General features: G+C 45.5%; 1 protein-coding gene across 5 annotated transcripts in view; it reads right to left on the bottom strand.

Annotated features, from left to right (window-relative positions):
* The window catches only part of ADAMTSL3 (ADAMTS like 3), a 392,199-nt gene extending 378,666 nt beyond the window's left edge, over positions 1-13,533 (bottom strand). For all 5 annotated transcript variants that reach the window (XM_055362792.2, XM_055362793.2, XM_004056691.5 and 2 more), the window contains exons 1-2: positions 13,286-13,533; positions 11,731-11,833 (exon numbers count right to left, since the gene is read on the bottom strand). In XM_055362792.2, coding sequence (XP_055218767.2) covers positions 11,731-11,799 — 69 coding nt within the window. In that variant the 5' untranslated portion in view covers positions 11,800-11,833; positions 13,286-13,533. The remainder of the gene's footprint in view (positions 1-11,730; positions 11,834-13,285) is intronic.
* Positions 13,534-23,893: the final 10,360 nt, after the last annotated feature.

The raw sequence follows: 23,893 nt of genomic DNA, 5'->3' as shown, positions 1-23,893 counted from the left end.
GAGACTCTGTCTCAAAAAAAAAAAAAACAACCTCACTCCCGGCCAGGTGCAGTGGCTCACGTCTGTGATCTCAGTACTTTGGAAGGCCGATGCAGGCAGATCACAAGGTCAGGAGTTCCAGACCAGCCTGGCCAATATGGTGAAACCCCGTCTCTACTAAAAATACAAAAATTAGCCGCGCGTGGTGGCACACAACTGTAATCCCACCTACTGGGGTGGCTAAGGCAGGAGAATCGCTTGAACCCAGGAGGCGGAGGTTGCAGTGAGGCAAGACTGCGCCACTGCACTCCAGCCTGGGCCGCCGAGTGAGACTCCGTCTAAAAAAAATAAATAAATACTCACTCCTCCAACACACAGAGATACAGAAAATCTCCATGAGAGGAGCACACTCCCCTGCCCTAATAACATCGGACAAGGCTGTATAATTTGCTCTGCCCTCTGGCCTCATAGTAGGTAAGGATGTTTCCCTATTCCCTGACTTTGGCTTCAGCTGTGTGAGCTGCTTTGGCCAGTGGGATGTTAGCAGAAATGACATAAGCAGAAGCTTAAAAGACTCATATGCATTTGGGTTTTTTGTATCTCTATCATTACCAAGAAAAAAAATATGTTCTGGTTAGTCTCTTGGTCCAAGGAGGATGGGAGACACACAGAGCAGAGCCCCATTAAGAAGAGAATACCCATCAGAACAGAATGTTCACAAGATTGATGCACACAAATTTTTAAAAATAGCAAGAAACAGAACCAAAATGTAGTCAAAGAACATGTATTACTAAATAAATCACTCAAAAAAAAGTCAAAAATACATTATGGACAACTTGATCTCCCTCTTTAAAAGCTCAAGTAGAAATATGAGTTTAAAGGAAACATTTCAAGACAACAGAAAAAGTGAGTTTAGGAAAAGAATAGCAAAAATAAAAATGAAAACATTACATATTTGATGACCCCATTTTTTAAAGTTACTGAAACACAAACACACACACACACAGAAATAAAAAATAATTTACATAAAAATTGTTTATATCATGTCCTGATATGACACTTCACAATAAGGAAGAAATCATGTAGGTATAGTGTCAAAGTGAGAAAAAAAAAAGAGAAAATATCAGATTGACCACAGACTTCTCTTCAGTAATACTCAATACCAAAAAAACAGAATCAATATTTACAATGACCTTAAGAAAAAGAGTGAGAAAAGTTTTCCTTAATTATGTTGTTGAATATTTTGTTCTCTTTTTCAAAAATATTTACTATGCATATGCTGGGCCTCCTTTGTCATCATTTTTCTATCACCATTTGTATATTTTTGTTTTTTACATTTCATCTTGTTGGGTGTATATTTTGTCTAGCATGTTCCCAATTGCTTATTCCATGGCACTTATTTTTGTTGTTTCAAGCTGAAGAGCAGCATAAAGAGGACATGGTGTACGAGACAGAAAATGAATACAGTAGTCCCTAACTTCCACTATGCTTTGGTGTTTGGTTAATCCTATCACTAAATATGTTATTTTCTTTTCTCTGGAGTCCTATCTTCTCTTCATTTTCAGCATTCAAAAGTCATCAGGGATCTCAAGAGAGCCCCTAACCTACAGTCTCTGTTATGGAAAGGGTTGCTTTTCCACCCACCCACCCCTTCATCCCATTTCATCTGCACCAATCTCCCTCTGTAGGAGGCTGTTTTGTACACATGGACAATCCAATTTTTGGTCAATAAGGGTTCCCTTTCAATTCTATGTACCATGCCATTTTTGGTGTCAAACTGGGCCTTTTTGGGGACAATACCTGCTTTTTCCAAGTCCCACTCAGGGCCACCAATTTCACTGTTCTTAAAAAAGTTTATTACATAGGACATCCTTACAGAAATCTCTGTCCTGCTCAGAATCCAAGGAAACACATGTCAGTCTTCAGGATCCTCCCTCCCCTACATCCAAACTTCACAGTACTCAAAAAAAAAAAAAAAAAAAAAAAAAACCTTCATAATTTGTGTTTGGAAGCTGGCACCATTTCCTTGCTTCATTAGAGATAAACTGTTCTTTTTGTTGTTGCTTGTTTTACAAAGTTTTGAGAGAAGGGAGTTTTGTTTCTCCTCCATTATACCATATGCCATTTAAGACAAGAGAACTTTTTGTTCCTGGAATGTGACCAAAAATTTAAAGACCTGGACTAGTCAAAACTGTAATAATGAAGGGAGGTCTTGCCTTAGTGGATACCAACACATTACAAAGGTACAATAACTTTAAAAGTATGCATAAGCACAAGAAAAGACTGAAAGATTAACCGACTACATATATTCTAAAATAAAGATTTAAATATTTAAAAAGAAATATAAGACTAGGTGATAATATAGATATCCATATATTTTCTCCCAACATGAAGTTACTTCTAAGCATGCCAAAGTAGAGAGTTAAAAATTTAAGAGACTCCTAGAGTAGACTACTTAAAAATTTTTAATGGCAGTATATCCAAAACATAAACAAAAATAAAATGTAAATGACAAAATGGGAAAATTATTTGCAACATAAGATAAAAAATTAATACTCTTTGTATATGAGGAGTACTTACAAATTAATAAGATTCTCATAGAAAAATGGGCATACATATGAAGATGAAAATTTATTTTTCTATTTCTTTTCTTTTTTTTTTTTTTCTTGAGACAGGGTCTTGCTCTGTCACCCAGGCTGGAGTGCAGTGGCACAATCAGAGCTCACTGCAGCCTCAACCTCCCAAATTCAAGTGATCCTCTTGCTTCAGCCTTTCAAGTAGCTGGCACCACAGGCACACACACCACCATGCCCAGATAATTTATCTTTATCTGTTGTAGGGATGGGGGTCTCCCTATATTGTGCAGACTGGTCTTGAACTCCTGGAGTCAAGCAACCCTTCCACCTCAGCCTCCTAAAGTGCTGGGAGTACAGGTGTGGCCATTGTGCCCAGTCCTGTTATTCCATTTCTAATGCCTTAAGGAGACAATACACAAAAAAGAAGTAATACAAATGGCCCAAAGTATTTTTAATAACCTCTTACTAATAAAATTTCCTTAATCTTATAGTGCCAACTATTGCAAGGTAAGCATAGACATTAATGGAATTTTCTAAAAGACAATCTGTAGTATATATTAAAGGTCTTAAAATTTCACAAACTTCTTGACCCAAAAATTATATGTCTTAACAAACATTTCTTTGAATACATTTCAACATTCAGTAGTGAAGAATTGGTTAATAAAGCATGACACATCCAAATGATGTAACAGCAGGGATACATTTAATATTATTATAGGAAAATATTTAATGACATGTAAAAAATATTCCTCATAATGTTAAATTTTTTAAATAGTTATCAAAATGGAGTATAGACACTGTTTAAAAGATACATATTTGTTAATATTCTAAGAAGAATATCAGAAATCTATACAACAAAATCCTAACAATTAGTATAATTAAAGGTGATGCTTATTTTCATCATTGTCCCTTCCTGTGTTTTCTACATTTTTATAATGAATATGTGCTGTTTTTAAATTTTAACAAAAGGCAATTTCAAAAGAGAGTAAAGAGAATTTAGAGTCCTTTAATACTTTAAATATTATTTTCTTAGTAAAATAGTTACTCTTCTTTGTTTTTAAATTATTTTCAAAATAATTTATTTGTAAATGAAGGCTTGGACAATAAAAGCATTTCTGAGTATTTGACCACAATAATTTATAGCATACATTGGCCGGAGCTGTTCAGTGCTGACAAATTCCAGAAAGTAATTCCATGAAATACTTGGAGAGGAAACTGCTTTATGCTTCCATGCTATTTATGGATATTAGCATCTTTGTAAAAATAAACTGAAAGCAATCACGATCATAAACCTTGAAATGTGGTTTCCATAAGATGTTAGCTTTGGTGCTTTAAGATACATTAGTAATGCAATGGAGGAACACTGCCTAAGTTTTTTCTGTTATGAAACAATTACATGTAATTGGTTTTTTCCTCTTCTATCTTCAATCTCTCCCTTTCTCCTGGCTGCTTTCCTTTTAGAGTATGAATATATTGAATACACTCTGCTAAGGAAAACCTCTCTAATGACCCTGTTTCTCTCTCAAAGAGTAGTATACCCTTCCTTTATTCAGTGCCTCACCTTCCCCCGAAGGTGAGACTCCATGTAGTCCCCCAAACTACTCCTTCAAATGTAACCAATTATTTCCCAAGATCAGGGTGAATTTCCACCCTCACGTGTCCCTAACACTTGTTCGGAACCTGAAGGAATTTTGATTCCTCCCTCTCTCTCTCTCAAGCCCATGTAATCACTTACCAAGTTCCACTCCTTCAGGTTCTAACATCATCCCCACGTTCATATCCTCTTGTCCACAGCTAACTCTCCACCCAGTTTGCTCTTGAAAACTGAGTTTAAGGTCTCATCATTGCCTGCCTAGAAGAGGTCTCCCAATTATGTTTTGCTGAAGTGTGTCCCCAGTGGTCCAATGGTGTCACAATGGTGCCTCCACCACCTCCTGATCAGCAACCACAGAACTCCATGTTACTAACTGAGTAAAGTCCTTTACATGCTCTTCAAGGTCGTCCCCAGGGTAGCCACAAACTGCCTGGGCTTAAGCGACCCTCCCACCTCAGCCTCCCAAGTAGCTGGGACTACAAGCACAGCTATCATAACCAGCTAATTTTTTACATTTTTGGTAGGGATGAGGTCTTGCTATGTTTTCCAACCTGATCTCAAGCTTCTGGCCTCAACTAATCCTCCTGCCTTGGTCTCCCAAGGAGCTCGGATCACAGGCATGAGCCACTGTGCCCAAACACTGGCTATCTTTGTTCATCCTTATCTCATACTCCACGCTGCCATGTCCCTACTCTTCAAACACAGCATCAATGGAAACTGAGAGGAGGAAACATTTAAAAGACATTTCTGAGATGGGAAAAATGGGAGTTAGTGGCTGAATGGGTACAGGGCAGGTACAGGAATAAAGAAGGCATCTACAGTGATGCCAGGATCTGGCTCAAATGGCTGGGTGATGGAGAATCTAGGCACAGCGAGAGAGCACGGTGAGAGGTAAGGACTTTGGTTTGAGAAGCATTTGTGCTTGACACCACCAAGGAACATTCTGGTGCATGGTAGCTCATGGATATATTGGTCTGCAGCTCATTGAAGAGGCAAACAGAAGCCCCTCTGAGGTGCTGAGCCTCTTCCACTTTGGAGGGAAACTTGAGTTAAAAAAAAAAAAAGAAAAGAAAAGAAAGAAACAAGAAAAGCCAAAACAGAGTTATGAAGATTGTGTTTATTTTTAATGTTTACATTTAACAGTTAATGTAAAATAATGGACAACTTTTTATCTTTTCAGTAGATATAATGCTATTTGAAGAAAACCTCAAAAGTTTACATTTGAGAGACGACATCGTCATGAGACCTGGGTCTCCACCTGATAACCCCCAGGCAGGAGCCTCTGGAGAGATGGAGGCTGCCTGGGAGAGCATGTGGAGGGGCAGACAGGAGGGCAAAGGCAGAGCTCTGGAATTGAGGAGCATTTTTTAAAAGCCAGAGAGGAGCCAAAGAAGGAGAGTGAGATGGAAAGGTCAGAGAGGTAGAAAGAGAAAAAGGAGTGCCGGGATCACAGGCAACACACAAGGAGAAAGCTCCCATTCATTCTCCCACCAGATTCTCACTGGATCTAGCCAATAACTCTGTATTGCAGATTTTCAGGGCAACTTGGCAATAAAGTGGTGTCTGCATCCAAGACGACCCAAGATCTTCCTGCTCAGACTCCATCACCAGTGTCAACACAGACTGGAATATTGATCCAAAATCACTTGGGGGACAAGGCCATGGGAAGTACATTTATGACATAAAACCCGGAGTGCTGGAAAAGCTCTACACAGAACTGAAACAGGGTGAAAGGAGGAAGGCCACAATGTGTATCAAGTGAGTAGCAAAGCACAGTACACTAAGAAAGGATTATTCTAAGGAAATACTCAAGTAAGCAAAGATGTGAGCATGAGATGTTCATTTCAGGTGTCTGATGGTAAACACGAGTGAACAAACCATCCAGGAAGCAACCCAAATATTCAATAAAGAAATAATGGGTTTAAATAACACATAATGCCACTTATGCCCTTATGGTATAACCATAAGTACAATGGAACACAGCCATTAGAAATGAAAATGAAGAAAACGAGAAATACTCATAGAGATTGGGGGCGGCTACAAGGAGAGAATGTCTGTCCACTCTACAGATGAACATCTGCTTAGACCGTGGGTCTGCTGATCTCTCCCTGGGTCTATCAGAACAAGGAAAGGAGAACTGAAGGGAGTTGGCAGGACAGAGAGAGGAGGCAGCATTGAAGCATTCCGTCTTCTCACTGTCTGGCACAGTAAGAAGCATGCATTTCCTATGGGTCAGGTAAACTACACCAAAGGGAGCTGGGTTTGAGCTCTCCAGCCAACACTCCATCCAATAAGGCTGCCTGCTAGGTGAGAAGACCCTGGCAGCAAGCGGCAAGCTGAAGCTGGACTACCTGCTGCAGGAAGTGTCCTGTGGAGCCCTCCAAAGAACTCACATCTGCTACCCAGAGGGCAGAGGGTTGAGGGAGAGCTGGAGCGGCAGTGACAACTACCAGAGAGAGGTATCCAGTTGAGTAAAGAGCTGATAGCCCTTATCCCCTTCCCCTTTCCTTGTTTCCTACCCTTGGAAAGCTAGATCCAGAAGAAATAAAAGGAAGAAGTATCTCAGAACCAGTGCCCACCACACCCTTACCATTCCATGGTAGAGGGAAAAGAGCCCTGTGCAACTTCAGGTACCTGAAGCCATGTGTCAAGCCCAGACTAGAGGAAAGGGAGATGAGATTTAAATCAAGTTGAGAATCAAAACTTTAAATGAACTGAACTTTTAATAACCAAAATTGGATCTTCCTAAGATTCCATTAGGGGATGGGAAAAGGCGATTTCACAAGGCATGGCTGGACCAGTGATTGGCTCCGTATTTATACCTTACTGAAATGAGACTTCTCAATAAATCTGTGTCTTTCAGAGGCCCCAACTCTCCCAGATCACCCAGCATGGGGCAACACTCAGACACAAGGTTATGACTTGTCAAGGGGCCAAACCCAACCAAATCTAGGCTGACCTAAAAGGAATTATGTGCCATGTCAGAGTCAGGGCTACCTTGAGCTGATTTACCCACAGAGAAAGTTCCCTGAACCCTGACCCAGGACTACCTTCCTTAGGATTCCATCCTCACTGCCCATGATTGACATGATCAAGGGTGATAGCAATAGCAGGGGTAATTGGGGGAACTTGGATGGTGAAATTGCTATGGAGTGTGAGATTGCCGTAGAAGGTGAATAAGAGGCCTGGACTAAGCCACCAATACTCAAATGGCACTTCTTTTGTCCTCATGTCAATTATGTGACTTTGCCAGCCTCTCTCAGCCCCTATGATTGCACCTGGGTTACCGGAGGTGGAGAAAGGATGCCTGTGTTGGTGGCAGCAAAGAGGTCAAGACTCAAAGCCCACCCTTGACATCCTGTATTAGTTTCCTCTTGATGCTATAACAAATTACCACAAATTTAGGTCTTAAAACAACACAAGTTTATTCTTTTACAGTTCTAAAGGTCAGAAATCTGAAATGCATTTTTACAGGACTAAAATCAAGGTGTCACTACAGCCAGTTACATCTGAAGACTTGAGCAGAAAATCCATTTCTTATCTCTTCCAACTTCTAGAGGTTGCTGGCATGCGTTCGCTCCTGGCTACATTCTCCCAGTCTCTGGCTTCCATGGTAGCATCTTCTACTTCCTCTGCCTCTGACTCTCCTGTGGCTCTCTTATAAGGACTGTTGTGATTGCATAATCCAGAATAGTCTCCCCAATTCAATATTCTTAATCACATCTGCCAAGTCCTTTTTGCCATATAAGGGAATATTTATGAGTTCCAGGGATTAGGACATGGACATATCTGGGGGTCATTAGGCAACCTACCACATATCCCAAGGACATCCACACTGTCAGCCTGGGAGCTCCACCAAATATTATGATGAAGGCAACAGGAGCTCAAAGGGCATCTACCCGAGGCCACCTGGCCTTCCATTCCCACCCTACCTCAAAGCCCTCTGCAAGATCAGCCTTCTACACTAGCCTCCAGCCTCAGGATCAGAAAAAAAAAGTTAAATAATTCTGTCCTATACTTATGCACCAACAAGACCCAGGGGACAGGATCGGAGCCAACCCAGATATTGCTTATTTTACAAGTTGTGTTTTGAAATTTTCAAAATCTTCCCTGCAGAGGAGGTCACCACAGACTTTAAGACCTCCCAGGACTTCTTCATCCAAATGTCTCCTGCCTTTCAAAACTGTGGCCTCGAGGGATCTGTTCCAGTAGATATCTATGAACTTGGCAGTGGAGACAGTCAAAGATCAAGTCATTCTTCTGAAAAGGCTATTCCATCCAGAGTCACAGGAAATGGGAGAGGACAGAATTTGCCAGAGAATCTAAACAGTTAGCACCTCCCGAGGGGCAAATATGGTGGAGGGCCATTCAGATATACACGAAGCCATCTTGACATGGTTGTTTAAAGGGATAATCGCAAGCCACATGACCAATGTTAAAACAGTTTCTAAAGGCACTTGGCCAGAGAGCTAGGAAGCCATCATATGACAATTAAATTAGTGAACAGATAAGGCTGTTTATTCTTCTCATGGGCAAGAGAAAAAAAAGGGGGGGGGGGCAAGCTGTAATTCAGGGCACAGTCAACACAGGACTCATCTTCAAGGTGTTCAGGATAAAGTTTGGAAAGCTCTCAAATACTCCAGGCTGGATAAAGTTTGGAAAGCTCTCAAATACTCCAGGCTGGATAAAGTTTGAAAAGCTTTCAAATACTCCAGGCTGGAAGAGAGAGTAGGAACAGCAGCTGCTGTCTTCTCTGGGAAAATCAGATCCCTAAGGAGAAGCCTGGAGCAACAGGAAGCTTCCAGGGCCTGTGAGACAGGAAAGAGGGGAGGCCGCTCCAGCTGCCTGGATGAGGGGAACAGTGAGCTCCTCGAGGAATGGTCAAGAACGAGTTACAAAAACAAGGAACTGCCAGCCTCATACCTTGTTCTACAATCTATCACAATTATTTGTGGGCAGTGAATATAAGAGTTTACATTTTAGCTGATTCAATAAAGAAAATATATTTGTGGACGGGTGCAGTGGCTCACATCTGTAATCCCAGCACTTTAGGAGGCCGAGGTGGGCGGATCACTTGAGGTCAGGAGTTCGAGACCAGCCTGGCCAACATGGCAAAACCTCATCTCTACTGATAATACAAAAATTAGCTGGATGTGGTAGTGTGCGCCTGTAGTCCCAGCTACTCAGAGGCTGAGACACGAGAATTGCTTGAACCCAGGAAGCAGAGGTTGCAGTGAGCTGAGATCATGCCACTGCATTCTAGCCTGAGCAACAGCGTGAAACCACGTCTCAAAAGAAAAGAAAAGAAAGGAAACTATTTGTTATTAATTAGTTGGCACATCCCTTGCTCCTCACAGCTCAGCCTCACGCATCTAGTAGTTTTCTAACAACCACCTGGTGGCAGCACATACGAAGCAAGGGTAGACGCTAGGGAACACCTTAAGCCCCACCCAAACACCAAAATCACAAGATACTTCAGAAAGGGCGGCTTTGAGTCAAACCCAGGCTGACCCTACGAAAAAAACAGAGCATCCAACCCACGGACAGGGACACAGGGCTGACCTACCACCCTTCATTAGAACCTTTTCTCAGGGCCTCTGGTGAGACAGACCTAGCCACGCCCACCCACACTCCCTGAAGATCAGGCCCTCCACAGCTGATACCTCTTGAGTGCCCCCTACAGGCTCTACACCAGAAAATACAGGCACTGCGCTTGCTTCAAGCTTCTAATGCTGACAAGCAGCAGCAACAGCAGAATGCTGACATTTATTGTACACTTACTACGTGCCAGACACTGTTTGGTTTGGTTTTTCACTTTTTTCCACTTCACAATGGATTAACTCTTCCAAACAATTCTGAGGTCTATACTAATATTATCTCCTCTGTATAGATGTGAAAACTGAGATGCGATGCAGAGACGTTTGCATGACACAGTAATGAAGTGGTAGAGCTGGGATCCGAACAGTGAGTGGCGTGAATGATGAAGACTGCTGGTCTGAAATCTCCTTTTATGACCTTCTATGCACACTGCCTGGATATATGGAAACAGCACTGCCATAGGCACACAGATATGGAAAAATCCAAAAGAGGTCAGTGAGTGATTCAAGCTGGGCAAACACTGCCCTTGGCCAAAGGTCAACAGACTGCCTCAAAGCATATTTAAATTTTATAAGGTGAAAGAAGGCAAAATGAAACACTGTGCCTTGAAGCCTCAGCCCCATTTGACCAGGAACAAATCTCTGAAGCTCTCAAAGCCTGTTTCAGATCCGCTGATGAGACAGAAACGTAAGTCTCCACGCTTTTACCTCAACAGTCATCTCGCTGGCCAGAGAACCCTAACATCATCCTGAAAAGACTTAACTTTTGTTCTAACAAAAGAGCTCTATTAATATGATTATTAGCATCGATAAAATGGGATAATGGGGAGATGTACCTTGCTGACCAGTTCTTTGTGCATCACAGAATTCACAGGGCATTGGAGCCGAAAGAGGCTTTAGAGGCACTAAGTCCAAGAAAGTGAAACAAGAGGCAGAGGAGTCTGATTAATTTATCCCAGGGTATATATCTTCATTCATGGATGCACGTTTATTTAACAGACATTTAAGCCCTTAAGTGACAAGTCCCTTCCTAGACCCTGAGGGTACACAGGCCACCAAGCCATGTATTTGAGAAGCTATGTCTGCAGGGAGGGATTGCCTTGTTCTAATTCATAAGACACTGTATGGAGCTGGCAGCAGCCCTTGGGACACAATACTAAGATATGCCCTGCCTTTAGATCTGGGGCTGCAAACTGCTTGGCTGAATCCAGGCTGCAAACACATTTATCTGCCTTTCAATACTTTAAAAACTGGGAAATTTTGTAAGAAATCTAGATGATCCAGCTGTCTTGAAAAATAAGATCTGGCAATCCTGGGCTTATGTCTCCACTTAGCAACGATCAGATGGAATTGAGTAGAGGCTGCTCTTAATAGATGGAGCATGCGTTCTGCACTTTGCCACTGTCTCCATTACTCACTATGGTCTCTTAGGCAATGCTAGCCTCATTCCTTTGTTTGAGTCTGTCCTATAGGCAAATAAAGATGCAATTCATGAGCCGGGTCCTCTCAAGTTGGTTGGAAAAGATAGCAGAAGTCTAAAGAGAGGACTGTGGGATAAAACAGTGGGATATGTGATGACAGATGTAAACTCAGAATATTTATTTAGCAGCTTAGCTAGGGCCAGAACCTGGCTCTGCCCATTAATTGTTTCCTGGTCTCCAGCAACCCACCCTCTACTGGGCACATGCAGATAGCCATTCTAGTCTGAAATAACAAGGTCCATCACAGCCCCAGGTCATCACCGGTGTATGGTATCCACAGTGCTCTTAAAGCCCTACTCAGGATTCAGAGAGGACCCAAGGGATCTGGATAATCCTTACAGCTAAGCCAACCAGAAATACCATTGGCTGGAGATAGGAAAGAAAGTTTGGTTCTCTGGTGTAGGATTAACACTAATCATGCCACATCTTAGGTGGTCTACAATAATGCCTCTGAGTAAACAGAGGGATGTCCACCATTTCCCTTCCCCTCCCTATGACCTTACCTGCAGGAGGGTAGAGTGCATGAAGACCATCCCTATCAGCACCCACCAGGGGCTCGTCCAGGAAGCCATGGGGTCTGGTCTCCTCCGGGGTCTCAGTTGTAGCCTACAAACGAGGAAAGAGTTCATTACCAACCAGCTCTAGCCCCCATGGCAGTAAACCATGACTTAAGAGACCCATTAGATGGAGGGACCCTTAATCCCAGATACTATTTTGGAAAGGTTTGTGTTGGCCCAGGTTGTGGCTGCCTACTGCAGGGTGCGGGCTAACTGGGCTCCCTTTAGAAGGTCCACATCAAAGTCAGGCAAGGGCTGGACCTGTCTCCAGTGGGCAACTCATACCTCCAGCTCTTCAGAAGCTGAGATATCCCTGCCCAAGCCTATCTGTCAGCAGCAGGGTGTCGCTATTGGCATTTGACTCAGGAAGCCAGCACAGAGACAAGGTTTAGGCCAGCTTCTGCTGCTTGCGGCAAAAATGAGTCTAAGACAACAAAGCCGCCCAGAGAGGGAAAGGACCTGCCTAAGGTCACACAGCAAGATAGTGACATTTTAGGGCTGAAACGCAGATCTTCTGATAGTTCAAGGCTTTCCTCGCTAGATGACACCGTGCGCCCTCGAGGTCCGGGACCCACACCCAGAGAGACGCCTGAAAGCTAAGTTCAGGGAGGTTTGGAGGACACAGCCCCTGAGCCAGCCTAACACAATCTCCTAAAAGTAGGTGAGGGCGAGCCAGCAGAGGTCAGCTGAAACCAGGAGGGAAGCGGGGACTTTTTCCCTTACTTTTCCTGTCAATTTACAGGGAAATCAGTATGAGTCGAGACTGGAAAAGCCGAGGTCACACTCGACTCCCGCTTCGCCTCGCGGGCGCCTTGGCGGAGCTGGTGTCCGGGGGCGGGTCGGTGGCTTCTCTCCATCTGGAGAAGGCATTAAGGGCCTGGTCTAATGTGATCCGCAAATGTGCTGCTGTTTCCGACCTGAGGCGGCGACTCCTGGCTGAAGGGAGGCGGCCAGTGCGGGGCCCTGGGACTCTGCGCCACCCTCGCCTGCTCGCACCAGCCTTCCGAGTGCACACTCCTCCGACTACCCGCTGCCTCGAAGTCGCTCCTCCAGTGCCTCCGCCGCGTCCCGGTCACCCCCACGCCCACTTTCCACGGTCGCGCGTCGCCTCAACCCCCGGCGTTCTGGGCGCTCGCTACCCAGTGGCCAACCGGCCGGACCTTCGGACCCGCGAGGTTTCTGCTTAGTAACTCCCAATCCTGAAAAATTCCAACCCTGTGGAGTTCCCCCATAATCAAGAACGCCCCTCAGCCCGCGAACTGCCCCCGAAAGACTCTCCCTGAACCTTCCGGGACGGCACGGAGCGCGCCCGACCCGAGGTGCCCAGCAGTGAGGAGCACCCCAGTCCTGAGGCCCCCTGGGGCCCGCGTGGCACGCCCCGACTCTGCTTGGAGACCCCCAACTTGCTTAGAGAGGCCACTGCTCCAAGTCTTACTCCCCCTGGGGAGCGCCTTCCCCCGACCCCTGAGGGGCCGCCCTGCGCCGAGCTCGGTGCACCCACCTTGCGCGGAAGAAGTATCTGGGACGTGCAGCCCCGGGGCCGCGCGGGCTCGGCGCGCGCTGGGGAGAAGTTGGCAGAAGCCGCCCGTCAACACCTAGTGCGGAATCCGGCACCAGGACCTTCCCCGACGCCGGCCTCCAGCCCGCGGCGCCGCAGTCGCCGCCGCCGCAGCGAAGTTAAATGGGGCTGGGACGGGGGCTGCCCCGCCTCTCCCGCCCCCTCCGGGCGCGCAGAGCGCTGCGCTGGCCCCGGCCCAGAGGCGGAGGGCGCGCGCCGCCACCTGCACCGCCCGGCAAGTGCACGGCGCGTCCAGGCGCCCGTCAGCCTGCGCGCCGGCACCGCGCCCTCGGCTTGAGCTGGAGGCGCCGGGGGCGCGAAGAGACCCCGTGTGGGGCCGGGCCCGGGCCGCTCGGAGCGCGCGGGGCCGCGGCGACGGCGAGACTCGGCTGGAACGCTCCTCCGCCCGCTTCCTGGAAGCCACTCCTCGCCCTGGGCCGGCCGCCAGGCGTTGTGCCAAGAGCCGGGATTGCCGACGCCGCCACCGCCGCCGCCGGCAGGCGCGCTGGGGAAAGGCGGCCGCTGCGCCGCAAGCCAGCCTGGCCGCCCCGCCTCAGCCGGAGCCGGAGCAGGGATGCCGTCGCTCCCCCCCAAGCCCACCCCCGGCCCCACCTCCCATAGCCTCCACCCACCCCGCCCAGACCCGGGCGCCAGCTCTGCAAAGTCAGGCCCAGCAGCCATACAGAGGTTTGCCCGGAACCGCTGGCTCGTGCCTAAGAGCCATAGGCACTCCTGGCCAGGCAGGACCATAGTGGAGACCAATGGCCCTCTTCTGGCCTGCGCCTCCTCCGCGCAGCATAGACGCCACACAAGGGACTGGAGCGCTCACTGCCCAGAGGCCTGGGACCTTTGGCAGCCAGGGACCACGAGGATCTTGCAGGAGCGCCTCTTAACTGGGTACCTGGCGCCCCCTTGTCTGAGCCGGGCTTGGGGAACTGAGAGCTCCACAGGTGCCAGAATCATGCTGTGTCCAGGCCTGGGATTTGGGGTTGGGGGGAAGAGTGTCGCGGACAAGAGACTGGGGTGAGTTGCCTGTGTACTTCTGGAGGTGAAGAGAAGTAAAAGGAAATGTTTGTCCCTGTCCTTGTCCTAGTCCCAGCAGGATAAGCCAAGGGCCAGGAGATTGATCTTAAAGGCTGCATTATGCCCCCACCTGAGTCCTACCACAGTCGCCATTTCCTTGGGTGTCTGTCGAGTACCAAGCTCTTTGTGTCTATCTGATCTTCACAGCCGCAGTAGTTCGAGCATTATCCCATTTCACCTAGGATAAATCTGAGGCTGGGAGGATAACTTGCCTACCATGACTGGAGAGGCCAGGACTGGAACCCCTATCTGCCTCTCTCTAGAGCTTGGACTGTTCACCCCTAAAGTTGTTCTCCTGCCTTCTCTGTGGTTGCTGCGTTCCGGTTACTGCTAGAGCTTTGCCAAGAGCAGTTGGCCCTGCCTGCTTTCCTCATTCATTCTTCCCTTACTTACTCTGGTGACTTCCTCTGACCAAGAAGAGGATCTTCAAGGCTGTCTCTCCACTCTATGTAAAATGATTGGACTTGTGGCAAGTGAGCAGAGGACAGGTCAGTGTGGAGACAGGAGAGGTAAGAGTAGCCAGTGAAGGGTAGGGAGGGCTGGGCTAAACTAGAACTAACTCATCTAGGGACAATCGATCCTTTTTATTTACTGTAGTTGTGGTCTATAAAGTCACAGAACAACGAGTTTGTGAATATGGAGCCATTGTTCCTAGGGGAAATATAGAGTTGGGTTCCTGCAAGCTCACAATATTTTTGTCAGTCAACACATTGCCTTATTTTATGCATGTTTCTGTTTAAAGACGCCTTACTTAACATCTATTGTTGATTCCTGAACACTGAGCTCACAGCCTACAGTGCTGTAACTCATGCCTGAATGAAGCTTATCTAACTTACGTATTTTCTCTGCAACGCACATCCCAGCCTTCTCCCACTTAGGAACGCTAGACTTCACTTCAGCACTGTGCCTGGGGGGTGCTTTAAGCAGCAAAATCATCAAAAAAAAGACCAAAAAAAATGTGAAAACATGGCAATGAAGAGAACTTTTGGGCCACTCATTTACAGTATGAAAGCTGAAACAAGACAGAGGGTTGACTGGTTGGACCTTAGCTTCCAACATGTGTCTCAAGAGACTCAAAATGTTCAGCACTGGTTCAATGACTTTGAAAGTGCTGCAGCTATTGATTATGAGGTGTTAAAATAAAAACTTTAGACAAATTTAACAGAGGTTAATTGAGCAAAGAACAATTTGAAAATAGGGCAGCCCCCCTCAGCCCCAAAACAAAATAGATTCAGAGCAACTCTGGGGCTTCCACATGGTCAGATAATATTTATGGACAGAAAATGGAATATGATGAACAGAAAACGGAAATGAGGTACAGAAACAGCTGGACTGGTTACAGCTCGGCATTTGCCTTATTTAAACATGGTTTAAACAGTTGACCGCCTGTGATTGGCCAAAACTCTGTGACTGCTTCAAGAGTAGGTTACAGTCTGTTTACACATCATTAGGTTACAGTTCACTATGTACAGAGAGACCTTTAGGCCGAACTTAAAATATGTAAGAAGGCAACTTTAGGCTAAACTTAATTTAACGGAGGTGACAAATAAATTTTACCCAGTAGCTGAATTCACAATAAGGAATCTGCAAATAATGAGAATTGATTTTTCGTGCTTCTCATATCAGAGTATCAGTAAAGGAATAGCCACATTAACATTTCAAAACACTGAGGATGTGGCAGGCACTGTTCCAGATACTTTGCTTATACCGAGTCATCCTGTCATCCCAACAGCCTATGGGGTAGATATTATTTTTATTCCCATTTTGCAAATGAGGAAACTGAAGTGGAAAGGTTTAAATACCACATGTTCTTAGCAACTAGACGATACCACTCCTCATCGTTCATATTCTAAAACTAGCCCCACCATATCATGGAGTCAAATGCAAAAAAGTCACATGAATATGCAAGATGAAATGGAGAATTCAAAGAAATATTATGCTTGTGCAGTGGCGGCTGCATTAAGCAGAGCTCCCGGTGTCTGCAACTCAAGAAGGCACTGAGAATGCCTCTGGAGCTGGGGGACTTTGCTGGGAACATTTGAGATGCACTGCTCTGCTTTAAGGTATTAATGGCTCAGCAGGACTTCCTGTCTCATCTCCCTTGGGCAATCTGACTCCTGAGCCAGCCTCCAAGGAGTGCCCCACACCAAGTACTAAGACCAGGACTGAGCCTTTCTCTCCCACAGGTTCCATCTAGCAGGAGGCCAGCCCCCTCAAAGAGCAGGTGTTCCAGTAGCGAAAAGTAGTAGAGAAAACATCACCAATACCTTTATAGAACTTTTGCCTTCCAGTTAACCCTAGCAGGTCAAGCAAACCTGTGTGAGTGGCCAAGGTACTGTAATGTAAGTTAGGACAACAAAGAGCTGCAGAGGACAGCCTCCACTGGGGGTGCTGGCTGGACTTCACAGATGTTGTGCACAGAATCATGGCCTCACCACCCCTCAGTCACCTCTTCCCTCACCCCTTCCCTCAGTCACTCACCCAAACTTCCCTCCCATCCTTACTCCCTCACCTGAGGCTTGGCCCAAATGTTTAAATAAGACATTGCCAAAGGCATGGTGTGGTGGGAGATCAGGAAGTGGGAAGAACAGGAATGAATAAACCCCAAAGCAGCTAATCTGGCTGATTTGGCTGTTGAGTGTGGCCACCTACCCAATCACTGTCTGGGGAGGCTCAGGCCCCTCCCTGCCTACCTCCTGGACTCCCTCCCTGTGAGAACACTCACCACCTGGGGACAATGGCAATGCATTTAGACTCTGAAGGGTGGAGGAAACTGAGTTCCATTTCCTCCCTAAGATCCGACTTCTTGGCTTCCTGGCTTTCACTACCTGTCTCAGGACCTGCTTCTTCCTAGATGAATTTCAGAGATTCCTGCCTGCGCTCCCAGCTTTGCCTGTTGACCCCAACCCAACAAGCACACAGTACAACATTCACGTGAGAGATACACATTGAAGACCAGGAAAGGAACTATTGATGATGGTGGTGTTGGGGTGTGTTTAGGTTTTACCCTTAGAGACAAGGAATATCAATTCGGGCATCAGCCTTAATTTGTTCTTGAAACAGAAATGCTCTTTCTGGTTACAGAGTTGTGAAGTGGGCTTGGGAAGCACACTCAAGAAGGCTGTGTTGGAGGCTTGGAGAAAAAGAGTACTTGGAGGCAAGTACTCCAATAGAAGGTACCATTGACTGCAGCAGACACCAAAGATACACTCTCAGCCAAGGCCACTAAGAGATAACACATCTGGGGTCAGGTGCAGTGGCTCATGTCTGTAATCCCAGCACTTTGGGAGGCCGAGGCGGGCAGATCATTTGAAGTCAGGAGTTCGAACCCAGCCTGGCCAACATGGTGAAACCCCATCTCTGCTAAAAATACAAAAATTAGCAAGACATGGTGGCGTGCACATGTAGTCCCAGCTACTCAGGTGGCTGAAGCAGGAGAATCACTTGAACTGGGAGGCAGAGGTTGCAGTGAGCTGAGATCACACCACTGCACTGCAGCCTGGGCAATAGAACGAGACTCTATCTCAAAAAAAAAAGAACACATCTGGATGTTAGGTGAACATAGTGCCTTAGGGGCACAAAATTAGCTAGCGAGTGTTCTTCAGGAAAAACCTATGAAGGAGTGAGGGAAGCAGGATAGGTAAGGGGCAAGACTAGAGCAAGCTGTGACTGAGGTCAAGCCTAACCTTCCTGTGATCCTCGGGGATCCTGGAACAGAAACCACACCATAGATTTGCCGTGACTTGAAGCACCAGGACCAACTGCTGACCCGGGTGCCAGTAAGTCACTGCCTCCGCTGGAGCTGGGTGGTGGTATATGGTGGTATAACCTCCAAGGTGGCTCCCTGTGGCCAAGGACAATGCTCCAGGAATGTATCAGCTGTCAGCCTTTAGCTGCTGCACCAAATATATGCTGGGGATAGGTGTGCCTGCTGGTAAAGAAATCGGACAGGGCATCCTCTCCAACGGCATCTACCATGCCTGGTTTTCAGGACGTATCCCTAGTCCCACACAGGAAATATGCTCAGCTAGCACTGATGGTTTTCTGACCAGAGTGGGTCCTTCTTTTGAATAGAAATTTGCTTTATAAAATTGGTTCAAGTCTTCATCCAGTTGCTCATAAGCAAGAACAGCCCTTGGGAGGGAAGTGTAGTGACAGGAAGTGTTTCTGCTGAGTGAGGGGCTCTGTGTGCTTTGGCAGAGCCTCACTTTTGGGTTTTCCCCTCAGCCTGCACTTAGATCCCCAGGTCTTCAGGAGTCTTAGAGGTGCCAGGTCTGCGATTTCAAGTCAGGAGCTTAGGAATTAGTACTGCTGCAGCACTGGAGGTCTGAGCCTATCAGAATCTCTGTCAGGAGGGCGAAGGTGGTGTTGGACGATCTCTTTCTAGAAAGTCCCCAGTCTTTAGGGTGGGGCAGGGGGAGCTAGAGTCCCCTAAAGTTCTGTGAAGGATAGTGTTGGGAATTGTTGAGCCTTCCCAGGACCAGCAAACTCTCCAGACCCCAAATCCAAGGCCAATTCCCCTCTGGCCTTCAGGGCTAGGAAGGTGCTGATAAGCATGCGTGTGTACACCTGCCCATCTCTAGGTAGATTCCACTGTGGAACATGAGCAGAGCACAAATACTCTGGGGAGAATAGGTTGGCTAGTGCCTTGGGACTCATCTCACTCTGCCCTTCACAAGACCCTTATCTTCCCCTTAGAGGTGCAAGGCAAGTGTAGAGAGTACTGGAACTATAGTCGGGAAATCCAGTTCCAGTGTGGGCGTGGCCACAGATTGAGGGCTTCTAGGCAGGCCACTTTGCCTCTCTGAGCATCGACTTTCTCCTTTATATTGTGAAACTGTAAAAATTGGAAAGTTTAGGCCAGGCGCGGTGGCTCACACCTATAATTCCAGCACTTTGGGAGGCCGAGGGGGGCAGATCACGAGGTCAGGAGTTCGAGACCAGCCTGACCAACATGGTAAAACCCCATCTCTACTAAAAATACAAAAATTAGCCAGGTGTGGTGGCACGTGCCTGTAAACCCAGCTACTCAGGAGGCTGAGGCAGGAGAATGAATCGCTTGAACCCGGGAAGTGGAGATTGCAGTGAGCCAAGATCGTGCCACTGCACTCCAGCCTGGGCAAGAGAGAGACTCCATCCCAAAAACAAAAAAAAGTTCTTTCTGGTGTAATTTGTGAGGTTGTTTTTATACTTTGCTTGTGTATTACAGCAATACCTTGCAAATCTAGAACTCAACCCTGGGGGCCTCTCCTAGTTTCACTACAACCAGATTAGTAATAGAAAACACCTCTCAGCATCCAACCAACATCACAGATTTGAGCATATTGTATATTAGCAGACACTTAGGTCTCACTGAAGACTGCTGATTCTTACTTTGCACACAGTTTTAACAAGTTTGTTCATCTGATTTTCAAGAGTAAATCAGAAGCTATAAATTAGAAAGGGACAGAATGCCTGCTAAGAGGCATACTGACAGGATAAAGGTGCTACAGAAAAACATAAAAGGGACCCAAAAAGTCAAAAATCACCATTGTTTGGTGCAGCTTAGTTCACCTCAGAGGAGCCTGAGAAGAAGGCACAGTACTGTGTTCATGCTCACGAAACCAGGTTATGAACCCATTTGTCCATTAGATTCTGTTTATGAATGTGTGAAAGTACGTGTTACGTTTTAGAAAAATATTCACATGCAAAAGAGTTAAATTGAAGAAAAGGAAAACAAAAGCCAAGCTATACATATTCCTGTAAATATTCACCTTGGTTTACCCAAAAACTCACATCTAGAGCATCATCTCTGACAACTCTAGATCACCAGGATTTTATTCCAGAATTAATTTGAGCAAAAGAGCAGAGTGTAAAGTAAGAAATCTTATTCCTCTAAAGACAGCATCCGTTATTGTTTAAAAATGTGATATCGGTTTTCTGACAAATCGTCAAGAAGAGTCGCGCACGAAAGCATTTTCTCTGGTGCCGCCTTGCATGTCATTCCCTGTACACCGCAAAATGAGACTCGCCTGTTTAGTCTGCTTTCCTATGTGTTCCTTACGCTCTCCGCTTGGCAATATTTGGGTTGGAAGCACCACAAAGGAATACTTGAAAAGTATTTTTTCAAATATAAGTTCAATAAAAACATTTCTATGTATTAAGTTTTGCAAAACACATTAACTTTGGGAGGGTTTTGATAGCCAATTAAGCATTTCTATCCCTTCTTTTCCCAGACTCGGGCAAAAATGTTCTATGGATGAGTGAAGAACCAATTTTCTTCAGACCCCACCATTTGCATCTGGTCAGCTTTAGACCTAAAGAACAATTCAATTCAACACAGTATAATGCCGTATATATTTATTGACAATCTACCTTGTGTCAGACATGTGCAAAGTCTTGGGAATACAATGACATGACAAGAGATAGCACCTGCCCTGCAGAAGCAGATGAGATACAGTGTGATGAATGTTCTCAGAGGTTTAAGGGCAGGAAGCTATAAATGCACTGGGTAAAACAGCAACTAATTCAGTTGTGAGGGTATTAGACATTTCTTAGGAAAATATTTCAATTGAGAACTAAAGTTTAAGTACAAGCACAGGATTTTATCATTATAAATTGTATTCTCCTTCTGTGATTTTTCTCCAGTCAAAACAATCTACAACCCCAAATACATGTTTTAAAATAATATAAATGGGACAGACTCGGTGGCTCACGCCTGTAATTCCAAAACTTTGGGAGGTCAAAGCTGGAGGATCATTTGAGTTCAGGAGTTCAAGACCAGCCTGGGGAACACGACAAAACCCTGTCTTTACAAAAAAAAAAAATTAGCTGGGTGTGGTGGTGCACACCTGTAGTCCCAACTACTTGGGAGGCAGAGGCAAGAGAATTGCTTGAGCCTGGGAGACGGAGGTTACAGTGAGCCAAGATTGCACCATTGCACTCCAGCCTGGGTGATGGGAGTAAAATCCTGTCTCAAAAAAAATAAATAAAACAAAATAAATGGCTGGGAGGTGGGGTATGTCTAGGAAAGAATGAATTTGTTCTAGAACAAATCCTATCTGCTCACTTTCATATTGTTCCCATGTATGGGTTTCTGTGCACACACCTTCAGCCTAATAAGGAATTGAGGGAATATTGTAGGGTATCTGTGGTAAACAGATTCTAGCAGGGCCCCAATGACTGTCACCTCCTGGTACTCATACCGTTGTGTTTAGTGTGGCAGAGGCAAAGCAAAGTGTTCACCAAATCTCTTTGGTATGGCTCCTTCCCAGATGCTTTAGGAAGGTTACAATTCCCAGTCTTCTTGCAGTTAGGCAGAGCCATTGAGTCATTCTAGCCAATAAAATAAAAATGGAAGTGATCCGTATCACTTTCTGGTTGAGGCAGTGAAAAGCTCACTGTGCATTCTCCGGGCTCTCTCTTCCCCTTGGGCAGTTAACACAGAGGCTGTGTGTTGGCATGCAGAGCCACAAGATGAAAGAATCCTGGCTCCCTGAACCACCCCATGAAGGACAGCTATCATGGGCAGTCAGCCAACCTATGCCAGATTTCACATGCATAAGACATTAACTTTATCTGTTAAGCATCTGAAATTTTATTTGTCACTGCAGCATAAACTTAGTCTATACTAATGCATTTGAATCACAAAGTGAAAATGGAATTGGCAAGAGGCAAGTAGACAGGCCAGACACAATGGCTCATGCCTGTAATCCCAGCACTTTGGAAGGCCAAGGCAGGCAGATCACTTGAGTCCAGGAGTTCGAGACCAGCCTGGGCAACATGGTGAAACCCCGTCTCTACAAAAATACAAAAATACAAAAATTGGCCAGGCATGGCGGTATGCACCTATAGTCCCAGCTACTTGGGAGGCTGAGACATGAGAATCACTTGAGCTGGGGAGGCAGAGCCAAGATCACACCACTACACCCCAGCCTGGGCGACAGAGCGAGACTCTGTCTCAAAAAAAAAAAAAAAAAAAAAAAGGTAAGTAGACAGAGGTAGGCAGGGGCCAAGTATTGAAGGCCACATATACCATGCTATCGGGTTTCAAGCTTTAAGAGCAAAGGGTTGCTTAGGATAATATTTGGCAGAGCAATGACATAATAAGACTGGCCCTTCGGAATGATTACTCTGGCTGTGTTTCTAGTAATATAAGCAAGAGCTCATGATAGCCTAACCTGGCATGAGTGACAGTGGGCATACAAGAAAATAGATGGATTTGAGACTTGCTAGAAAGGTAGAATTGATAAGATGTGGTGAATGATTTAAAGAGTAGGGCACTAGGACAAGTTAAGGCTGACTTCTTGATTTCTGACATGTGAAATGGGCAGCTCGGTGTCATTCACTGATATAGGGTACCTAGGAGGAGGCATGTGTTAGGTAGGAGGGGGCACACAGAGATGATGGCTTCACTTGGGGCATTTTGAATTGGAAATGCCTTTAGATCTAGAACCAGGAAGATGCCTGGGCTGGAGATGTATATTGATGACTCATCAGCACATAAGGTTGATGCATGAAACCATGGAAGTTCATGGTGTAGGTAAAAATAGCTAGCTACCTTCATCTGTCATCTAGTCATATGTCTACCAGGAAAGGAATTTCTAAATGTTATATAATGTGCAAGTAATATGTGTATAATTCCCCCTAAACAGTGACAATATCAACGTTTATTTCTCTTTCTCAGAAACTAAAATCAAGATGCAATCATTGTGAGCCACTTTTGATTTCAGCCTGGGTCTTCACCATTTGCTCATATGGCTCAGTGGCTCTGGCTTGAAGGAAGTTTTCCCAGCTCTGTTCTTTTGCTCTTCCATTGTGAACTTCAATTTTAAAGATACATCCAGAAGCCCCTGATTCCTCCAAGGCAAATTTGATATTTAATCTGAGCCTGGGTCTCTGGTTAACCATCAAAGCAAGAGTGGGACTTACTCGGCATTTCCCATGAAATTGGTAAATGCTATTTCATCAAATGTGTTCCAGAGCAGTGTATTTTTATTGTTGTTTTTAAAGACTAAGAAAGAAATCAAAAGACTTTATGAAAAAAGTATCCCCAAATTCATATATGGGGCCAGGAAAATTGAGAACAAACTATCCAGTGTTCTGCAAAGCCTAAATAAGGAAAATGGAAAAGAAATTTAAAAAAACTGATACTGACATGAAATTTCAGGTCACGTGGAGACTTCTGATCCCAGAGGATGATTTGAGCATTAACATTTTACTCAAACCAGCCATTCCACACTGAAATTATCAAATAGATAAGATAAAAAAATTCCATATAAATGCTGGAAACTGGGGAAGATGATCATCCCTAGAACTGAAACTCAGGGAGGATTGATGAGATACAGCCCTGGTCATTGCTCTGGCAGCAGTGGCTCTCATGATGACAGAAGAGAGCTGTGCACTGTGAGTGTCCTTCTTCGACTCTACCAGGAAGGTAGGGAGAGCACTCTGGAAATAAATAGTGTAACAAGTATTGAAATAGAGAGA

The sequence above is a fragment of the Gorilla gorilla genome, chromosome 16 (assembly GCF_029281585.2).
Source record: "Gorilla gorilla gorilla isolate KB3781 chromosome 16, NHGRI_mGorGor1-v2.1_pri, whole genome shotgun sequence".
In the NCBI taxonomy this organism is placed as follows: Eukaryota; Metazoa; Chordata; class Mammalia; order Primates; family Hominidae; genus Gorilla; species Gorilla gorilla.
The sequence above is the reverse complement of the archived record's forward strand: the minus strand, read 5'-3'. Positions and strand labels throughout refer to the sequence as shown.